The sequence below is a fragment of the Schistocerca nitens genome, chromosome 8 (assembly GCF_023898315.1).
Source record: "Schistocerca nitens isolate TAMUIC-IGC-003100 chromosome 8, iqSchNite1.1, whole genome shotgun sequence".
Classification (NCBI taxonomy): domain Eukaryota; kingdom Metazoa; phylum Arthropoda; class Insecta; order Orthoptera; family Acrididae; genus Schistocerca; species Schistocerca nitens.
Window position 1 is genome coordinate 62,088,467 of NC_064621.1, and position 10,554 is coordinate 62,099,020.

General features: G+C 42.1%; 1 protein-coding gene across 2 annotated transcripts in view; it reads left to right on the forward strand.

Annotated features, from left to right (window-relative positions):
* The window catches only part of LOC126198441 (multidrug resistance protein homolog 49-like), a 439,165-nt gene extending 436,827 nt beyond the window's left edge, over positions 1-2,338 (forward strand). For both annotated transcript variants that reach the window (XM_049934764.1, XM_049934763.1), the window contains exon 24: positions 842-2,338. In XM_049934764.1, the coding sequence (XP_049790721.1) occupies positions 842-1,033 (192 nt within the window). In that variant the 3' untranslated portion in view covers positions 1,034-2,338. The remainder of the gene's footprint in view (positions 1-841) is intronic.
* Positions 2,339-10,554: the final 8,216 nt, after the last annotated feature.

Genomic DNA, 10,554 nt, shown 5'->3' on the forward strand with positions numbered 1-10,554 from the left:
CTAGTCACACAACATTTACATTTTTTACTTACTTTTTCATATATGTTATGTAAACAGAATATTTATTAGGAATAACAAAACTAGAGGTAAATAATTTTTGCTTGTAGGGTCCCAGTCAGTCAGTAAAAACAGATTCCTTGTAGGACCACATTGTTGCCAGTCTGTCCTTCTGTCTGTCAATCCGATTGTTAAAAACCATTTTTCTCAGTAAAGAATAGATGTATCAAGATGAAATTCATGTCACATAACAAGGTCTACAGATCCTTGGCAGTGTAAAAACCGTAATCTTCTAAGTCAGTACAGTCAAAAGATATTGCCATTTTTGCCAAATATTTTGATACTTGCAAATTAATTCACTGAGATCTGTAGGGTACTTTCTATTGACCTAAAATCATGAAATTTGGAAGAAGTAAGGTTTCACAGTACAAATAAAGGAAAAAAAATCAGAAAATTGTTACTTTGTAATTATATCACATAAAAAAATATTTTGTTTCTCTTTGCAACTTCAAATTTAAAATTAAAACATTCTTGAAAGGAAATTCCTGAGACTGATATCTTGCCAATATCAGTGTTGATAACAGGCAAAAATCATTGAGACTGTTGTTTCACAGAATGGATGAACTGTATATATACATAATTAAGTTTGTACGGAACCCTTATAGCGTGAGTCTACTTCCACCTGGCCAATTTTTGTAAGTAGATATGATGTAGATATTTAATATGCATTTGTACTACTAATTTTACATATAATTCAGACTACATATAATAATGTTTACCATGACATAATTGTATGCTGACAAGAGATCAGATTGAAAACCATACTTTTAAATGTTATTTATAGGTTGTGCAAGAGGCTTTGGATCAGGCAAGAGAAGGGCGAACATGTATCACCATTGCACACAGGCTAAGTTCCATACAGCAGGCTGATGTAATCTATGTAATAAGCAATGGTGCAGTACTTGAAAAAGGATCACATCAACAGCTCATGGCATTAAGGGGCATGTACTATCAAATGCATCAACAGGGGTTGTAGAAAATGTTTCAGTAGATATCATTTGGTGCTCACAAAACAAGTTTTTAGGGCCAATTGGTGTTTCACCAATTACAAACCATCATCTGTTAACTCTTATTACAATAATTTCCAAGAAGTTTTGTAAGATGAGAAAACTTGAACATCCCAGCAAGTAAATAATGCAAATGTTTGAGAAATGAGAAACACATTGGGATATTTGTATCCCAATATTTGTGTATAAGTCTCACGTTGAGGAAATGTAATAATCCTCATTCCAAAAACATTTGGCATGGTTCCTAAAATTAAGTGCTACATTGCAAGTGTTTTTTCAGATACGGAGTTTTACACAATTTCAAATTCTTCCTGTCGCATTTCTGAGAAGATCTTGAATATTGAAATATGTTGATAATTGCATATTTCTGTCCATTAATATAAGTTAGTACATACATTTAGTTTATCTGTAATAAATTTTGTTATTATTTAGAACTATTTATATTTAACGAGCCATAAATAGCACTAAGAAAATTGAGCTACAGAGTACGATCGTCTGCACTTAATTTAATGATTGCACTAGTGTTTTAAAAATCAGATCTTTGTGGAGCCCAATGGTATTGATAATCATAGTTGGGCAAGCAACTTATATGTTCCTTGTTGAAGCAGGAGGCACAGTATGTTAAGCTATGTAAAAGCTGATTGTTTTCAGTGTAAGAGCAGTGGAGAAATAAAATAAAATGTATAATAATGAAGGAACTGTTCTACCAACATAGACAATAATTTTTGTACCATACTACATAGATATGTCATATGTCTATTACTATAGAAGAAATACTTGTACATTTTAGTATATTTGTCTGTCATTTAGTTTATTTTTGTATTAAATGTTGTGAGTGAAACACTCCCAATTATTGAGAAAGTTTTAGCATCTGTAAGATGTTCAGGCAAATGTATGAAACATCGTACGAGTGGGTTTCATTCCAGAAACTTTGCACAGGTTTGAATGTCATAACTCTAAACTGATGTATACAGTACATCTGAAATGACAACATTCTCAAGCTCCAACTAACCTATCTATAAGTTTTGTATTAAAGAATAAAGTTTTATAAGATAAACATAGAATTTTATATTTCTTAATGTGAAAGTCTCTTTGAGTTAATGAGAAACAGAGTTTCATTAAATTAATTTATGTGCCTACCATCCACTCACAAACCAAGAATAGACTGGTGTGTAATGAGTTAATGAGAAACGGAGTTTCATTAAATTAATTTATGTGCCTACCATCCACTCACAAACCAAGAATAGACTGGTGTGTAATGAGTTAATGAGAAACGGAGTTTCATTAAATTAATTTATGTGCCTACCATCCACTCACAAACCAAGAATAGACTGGTGTGTAATGATATGTTTGTTAGAGATGGTTTCGCAGGTGTTATCTATGGGACCATATGCAGTCATCATCAGTAGTCTCACTAAAAATGAAAGTTGTCCTGCAGCTATCCAAAATGCAATTAATATTTAGTTTTTGGTGGCAGTTGTTATCTATTGCACACTATTTTCGCATTTACAAGTTTCTCTACAGAAAACCTGCACATTTAGAGCATACCTGGAGGTAGGACTAAAGGAATAATATTTTCAGAGTGAATTACACTGCTTATGCATCACAGTTTGCATCTGAATGCTTCTGGTAAGAGGCTACTAGCATGGCTAATTGCCAGAAGCATCCACTCTGACCAAAGCAGTATCCATCCTACTCGTCAATTTTCAGTGCGTTCACTACACCTTTTGTAGGATAAATTCATCTGAAAAACACAGCTCCAGAATAAATATAGTTATAGTTGATACTACGTGTAGTTCAACAAAATGCTGCTACTTGGACAAAGTCAAGGACATTAAAGGAGACGCATTTAGGTTGGTTGGTTGGTTTAAAAGGGGGGAGGGGGGGAGGGACCAAACTGCAAGGTCATTGGTCCCTTTGCGTTTAGGTGTTCTCCAACAAAATGTCACAAGCCTTATGAAAAAGAAATACTTTTCGTATCCATCCGAGAAGATTAAAACTTAGATAGAATTTCAGCAGACTTATCAGAACATCACATAGAAACTGAATGGGCTTATCTCGATGGGTACAAGCTAATATTATACTACTGTAGAATGAATCACAATAGTAGGGGAGTGACTTATATACTAGGGACAGACTTAGCAGTGTAATGCGTTACAAAGAATAGTAAAATATTGAAGCAAGTAATCCAAAAATCAAAGCAGCTTTATTATAAGAAAAAGATAATTAAATTGGGCAAGAAAATAAAAACTATGGGGTATAGTGAAGACAGAGATAGGTGGGGCCAAAAAGGAAAAGGAACAGATAGCTCTAAAAATAAATGAGACATTGGTAATAAGTGCTAATAAGTGTTCCAAACTTCTTAAACAAGTACTTTGTTTCTGTTATTGACAGCTTGGGGGGCCGGGGGTTATCAGGTTTGGTGAACAGTGCAATGGAGTATCTTGATATACTGGACCACAACATACTGTTGGAGAAGCTCCAAGTATATGGAGCACTGCACTAAAATGGTTCACTTTGTACTTGACGAACAGAAAACAAAAAGTACAAATAAAACATGAACTAAAGGAAAACACCTGGATGTGCTTCTTAGATGCAGAAGTTCTAAATAAAGGAGTCCCTCAGGGATCCATTCTTGGGCCAATCATCTTTCACCTTTTTATAAATGATCTAGACCTGAACATTGAGTCACAAACAAACACTTTTTTTGCAGATGACACAAGCATCTTAATTACAGGAAATACCCCAAGTCACCTTCAAACAAAAATTAATAAGACTGCAGAACAGCTAAATAGATGGTTTGAGTGGAATAAACTTATGATAAACACGAAAGAAACAACATTCCTACAATTCTGTTAAAAAGGTGATGCATGCTGCACCAATGTGACAATAAACTGCAACAAAATTTCCTCTTCTCCAGAAACAAAGTTTTTACGCTCATGGCTTCAAAATAACTTCAGATGGCACACACATATAAACAAAATTAATGGAACACTAAAGAAAATATGTTACAGTCTGTGTTTACTCTCTGTCAAAGCAAGTTATAGCACTGTCTGAACTGCCTACTTTGCTCAATTCCATAGTATCCTACTGTACGGAATTATTTTCTGGGGTAATACACCATCTAGTTCAGTCATCTTCTTAACTCAGAAAAGAACTGTAAGAGCAGTGGAACATGCTTGACAAACAGATTCTTGCAAGCCCCTCATTCCACGTGGGAAAAATATATATCTAAAAACAAAGATGATGTGACTTACCAAACGAAAGCGCTGGCAGGTTGATAGACACACAAACTAACACAAACATACACACAAAATTCTAGCTTTCGCAACCCACGGTTACTTCGTCAGGAAAGAGGGAAGGAGAGGGAAAGACGAAAGGATGTGGGTTTTAAGGGAGAGGGTAAGGAGTCATTTCAATGCCGGGAGCGGAAAGACTTACCTTAGGGGGGAAAAAGGATGGGTATACACTCGCACACACACACATATCCATCCACACATATACAGACACAAGCAGACATATTCAAAGACAAAGAGTTTGGGCAGAGATGTCAGTCGAGGCGGAAGTGCAGAGGCAAAGATGTTGTTGAATGACAGGTGAGGTATGAGTGGCGGCAACTTGAAATTAGCGGAGATTGAGGCTTGGTGGGTAACGGGAAGAGAGGATATATTGAAGAGCAAGTTCCCATCTCCGGAGTTCGGATAGGTTGGTGTTAGTGGGAAAGTATCCAGATAACCCGGACGGTGTAACACTGTACCAAGATGTGCTGGCCGTACACCAAGGCATGTTTAGCCACAGGGTGATCCTCATTACCAACAAACACTATCTGTCTGTGTCCATTCATGCGAATGGACAGTTTGTTGCTGGTCATTCCCAACATAGAATGCGTCACAGTGTAGGCAGGTCAGTTGATAAATCACGTGGGTGCTTTCAAAAGTGGCTCTGCCTTTGATCGTGTACACCCTCTGGGTTACAGGACTGGAGTAGGTGGTGGTGGGAGGGTGCATGGGACAGGTTTTACACCGGGGGCGGTTACAAGGGTAGGAGCCAAAGGGTAGGGAAGGTGGTTTGGGGATTTCATAGGGGTGAACTAACAGGTTACGAAGGTTAGGTGGACGGCAGAATGACACTCTTGGTGGAGTGGGGAGGATTTCATGAAGGATGGATCACATTCCAGGGCAGGATTTGAGGAAGTCGTATCCCTGCTGGAGAGCCACATTCTGAGTCTGGTCCAGTCCCGGAAAGTATCCTGTCACAAGTGGGGCACTTTTGTGGTTCTTCTGTGGGAGGTTCTGGGTTTGAGGGGATGAAGAAGTGGCTCTGGTTATTTGCTTCTGTACCAGGTCAGGAGGGTAGTTGCGGGATGCGAAAGCTGTTGTCAGGTTGTTGGTGTAATGGTTCAGGGATTCCGGACTGGAGCAGATTCATTTGCCACGAAGACCTAGGCTGTAGGGAAGGGACCGTTTGATGTGGAATGGGTGGCAGCTGTCATAATGGAGGTACTGTTGCTTGTTGGTGGGTTTGATGTGGACGGACATGTGAAGCTGGCCATTGGACAGATGGAGGTCAACATCAAGGAAAGTGGCGTGGGGTTTGGAGTAGGACCAGGTGAATCTGATGAAACCAAAGGAGTTGAAGTTGGAGAGGAAATTCTGGAGTTCTTCTTCACTGTGAGTCCAGATCATGAAGATGTCATCAATAAATCTGTACCAAACATTGGGTTGGCAGGCCTGGGTAACCAAGAAGGCTTCCTCTAAGCGACCCATGAATAGGTTGGCGTACGAGGGGGCCATCCTGGTACCCATGGCTGTTCCCTTTAATTGTTGGTATGTCTGGCCTTCAAAAGTGAAAAAGTTGTGGGCCAGGATGAAGCTGGCTAAGGTAATGAGGAAAGAGGTTTTAGGTAGGGTGGCAGGTGATCAGCGTGAAAGGAATTGCTCCATCGCAGCGAGGCCCTGGACGTGTGGAATATTTGTGTATAAGGAAGTGGCATCAATGGTTACAAGGATGGTTTCCGGGGGTAACGGATTGGGTAAGGATTCCAGGCGTTCGAGAAAGTGGTTGGTGTCTTTGATGAAGGATGGGAGACTGCATGTAATGGGTTGAAGGTGTTGATCTACGTAGGCAGAGATACGTTCTGTGGGGGCTTGGTAACCAGCTACAATGGGGCGGCCAGGATGATTGGGTTTGTGAATTTTAGGAAGAAGGTAGGGGTGCGGGTATTCGGTGGGGTCAGGAGGTTGATGGAGTCAGGTGAAAGGTTTTGCAGGGGGCCTAAGGTTCTAAGGATTCCTTGAAGCTCCGCCTGGACATCATGAATGGGATTACCTTGGCAATCTTTGTATGTGGTGTTGTCTGATAGCTGATGCAGTCCCTCAGCCACATACTCACGACGATCAAGTACCACGGTCGTGGAACCCTTGTCCACCGGAAGAATGACGATGGATCGGTCAGCCTTCAGATCACGGATAGCCTGGGCTTCAGCAGTGGTGACGTTGGGAGTAGGATTAAGGTTTTTTTAAGAAGGATTGAGAGGCAAGGCTGGAAGTCAGAAATTCCTGGAAGGTTTGGAGAGGGTGATTTTGAGGAAGAGGAGGTGGGTCTTGCTGTGACGGAGGACGGAACTGTTCCAGGCAGGGTTCAATTTGGATAGTGTCTTGGGGAGTTGGATCATTAGGAGTAGGATTAGGATCATTTTTCTTCATGGCAAAGTGATATTTCCAGCAGAGAGTACGAGTGTAGGACAGTAAATCTTTGACAAGGGCTGTTTGGTTGAATCTGGGAGTGGGGCTGAAGGTGAGGCCTTTGGATAGGACAGAGGTTTCGGATTGGGAGAGAGGTTTGGAGGAAAGGTTAACTTCCTCTTCCTCAAAATCACCCTCTCCAAACCTTCCAAGAATTTCTGACTTCCAGCCTTGCCTCTCAATCATTCTTAAAAAACCTTTATCCTACTCCCAACATCACCACTGCTGAAGCCCAGGCTATCCGTGATCTGAGGGCTGACCAATCCATCGTCATTCTTCCGGCGGACAAGGGTTCCATGACCGTGGTACTTGATCATCGGGAGTATGTGGCTGAGGGACTGCGTCAGCTATCAGACAACACCACATACAAAGTTTGCCAAGGTAATCCCATTCCTGATGTCCGGGCGGAGCTTCAAGGAATCCTCAGAACCTTAGGCCCCCTGCAAAACCTTTCACCTGACTCCATCAACCTCCTGACCACACCCACACCCCGCACCCCTATCTTCTACCTAAAATTCACAAACCCAATCATCCCGGCCGCCCCATTGTAGCTGGTTACCTAGCCCCCACAGAACGTATCTCTGCCTACGTAGATCAACACCTTCAATCCATTACATGCAGTCTCCCATCCTTCATCAAAGACACCAACCACTTTCTCGAACGCCTGGAATCCTTACCCAATCTGTTACCCCCGGAAACCATCCTTGTAACCATTGATGCCACTTCCTTATACACAAATATTCCGCACGTCCAGGGCCTCGCTGCGATGGAGCAGTTCCTTTCACGCTGATCACCTGCCACCCTACCTAAAACCTCTTTCCTCATTACCTTAGCCAGCTTCATCCTGGCCCACAACTTTTTCACTTTTGAAGGCCAGACATACCAACAATTAAAGGGAACAGCCATGGGTACCAGGATGGCCCCCTCGTACGCCAACCTATTCATGGGTCGCCTAGAGGAAGCCTTCTTGGTTACCCAGGCCTGCCAACCCAATGTTTGGTACAGATTTATCGATGACATCTTCATGATCTGGACTCACAGTGAAGAAGAACTCCAGAATTTCCTCTCCAACCTCAACTCGTTTGGTTCCATCAGATTCACCTGGTCCTACTCCAAATCTCACGCCACGAACCATTACACCAACAACCTGACAACAGCTTTCGCATCCCGCAACTACCCTCCCGACCTGGTACAGAAGCAAATAACCAGAGCCACTTCCTCGTGCCCTCAAACCCAGAACCTCCTACAGAAGGACCACAAAAGTGCCCCACTACTTTCTGGGACTGGACCAGACTCAGAATGTGGCTCTCCAGCAGGGATACGACTTCCTCAAATCCTGCCCTGAAATGAGATCCATCCTTCATGAAATCCTCCCCACTCAACCAAGAGCGTCTTTCCGCCATCCACCTAACCTTCGTAACCTGTTAGTTCATCCCTATGAAATCCCCAAACCCCTTGTAACCGCCCCTGGTGTAAAACCTGTCCCTTGCACCCTCCCACCACCACCTACTCGAGTCCTGTAACCCGGAGGGTGTACACGATCAAAGGCAGAGCCACGTGTGAAAGCACCCACGTGATTTACCAACTGACCTGCCTACACTGTGACGCATTCTAGGTGGGAATGACCAGCAACAAACTGTTCATTCACATGAATGGACACAGACAGACAGTGTTTGTTGGTAATGAGGATCACCCTGTGGCTAAACATGCCTTGGTGCACGGCCAGCACATCTTGGCACAGTGTTACACCGTCCGGGTTATCTGGATACTTCCCACTAACACCAACCTATCCGAACTCCGGAGATGGGAACTTGCTCTTCAATATATCCTCTCTTCCCATTACCCACCAGGCCTCAATATCCACCAATTTCAAGTTGCCGCCACTCATACCTCACCTGTCATTCAACATCATCTTTGCTTCTGCACTTCCGCCTCGACTGACATCACTGCCCAAACTCTTTGTCTTTGAATATGTCTGCTTGTGACTGTATATGTGTGGATGGATATGTGTGTGTGTGTGCGAGTGTATACCCGTCCTTTTTTCCCCCAAAGGTAAGTCTTTCCACTCCCGGGATTGGAATGACTCCTTACCCTCTCCCTTAAAACCCACATCCTTTCGCCTTTCCCTCTCCTTCCCTCTTTCCTGACGAAGTAACCGTGGGTTGCGAAAGCTTGAATTTTGTGTGTATGTTTGTGTTAGTTTGTGTGTCTATTGACCTGCCAGTGCTTTCGTTTGGTAAGTCACATCATCTTTGTTTTTATATATACAACCTCTGTGGTAGTACAGGAAAATTGAATCTTGCAAACAAAGGTAATAGGTCCTTGAAGTAGCTCCTGTTGTCCAGTTTCACACGGTGTAATTGAAAATGTGTCAACTGTCTTGTACACTGGCATTCTGCTCCTTCTTCTATACATTCTCCTCCTGTACGGCATGGCTGTGTGTATCGTGCGGCTGCCTCGAGTCGAATGAGCCTGCAGCTGCCTCAGTTGCGGATGCTGTTACTGATAAGAACTGGGCGTGGCAGGAAGTAGTGCCCTGATAAACCGCAATGGCAGCTGGAAACATCTTTTTCCAGCGGACCATGCTTAATTAAAACTATAGCACGGTCCTGCGAGCTCTAGCGGCGGCCGAGCGAACCTCGTTCAAGGTCACCCGCCTTAAGTAGCTGCAGCAGCTAAGTCAACACCTAATAGAGGCAAACATTCCACGCGGTAAAAATATATTTAAAAACAAAGAAGATGTGACTTACCATACGAAAGACCTGGCAGATCGATAGATACACAAACAAACACATACATACACACAAAATTCTAGCTTTCGCAACCAATGGTTGCTTCGTCAGGAAAGAGGTCCCCAAACTCTTTGTCTTTAAATACGTCTGCTTGTGTCTGTATATGTGTGGATGGATATGTGTGTGTGTGCGAGTGTATACCCATCCTTTCTTCCCCCTAAGGTACGTCTTTCCGCTCCCGGGATTGGAATGACTCCTTACCCTCCCCCTTAAAACCCACATCCTTTCGTCTTTCCCTCTCCTTCCCTCTTTCCTGATGAGGCAACAGTTTGTTGCGAAAGCTTGAATTTTGTGTGTATGTTTGTGTTTGTTTGTGTGTCTATTGACGTGCCAGCGCTTTCGTTTGGTAAGTCACATCATCTTTGTTTTTAGATATATTTTTCCCACGTGGAATGTTTCCCTCTATTAATTTATATCATTAATTTGAACCCAACAATTACGTTTGTTATTGTCACTGTTGTATTTCGACATCTTTTCCGTCATCTTATTTTCTCTTTTTGTTTGTGCCAGTAGTTTCACTTTGTATTCACATTCTCCTTTTTACCGTAATCTACTATACAATTTTATCCCGCCTATATAGACTCAATAATACGTCACCCACTTCCAAACCATAACCAAAAATTTTTTTCCGCTTTCAGCACTACCGCTGCTATAAAATCCACCGCTTCTAGTTCACAAACAGTTCATTTCACCTATTAAACAACCTTTTCGTCTAGTTCTGATAACTTTCGCTTTATTTCCATTTCCGTTCTTCCCACATCACTGATAATTTTTAGCCGCTTCCCACAGGTTTTAACGTCATTATTTCTTCGCCAGACAATCGTTAGCCTCATTTTCATAATCTGCCACCACAAAACAACTCTTTTTAATACATTTACACGCCGTTTTTTCGAAATTTTCCCGAATCTCTCCATCCTTTAACGTGTTTTGGCGGCAACACAACCACCTAACACA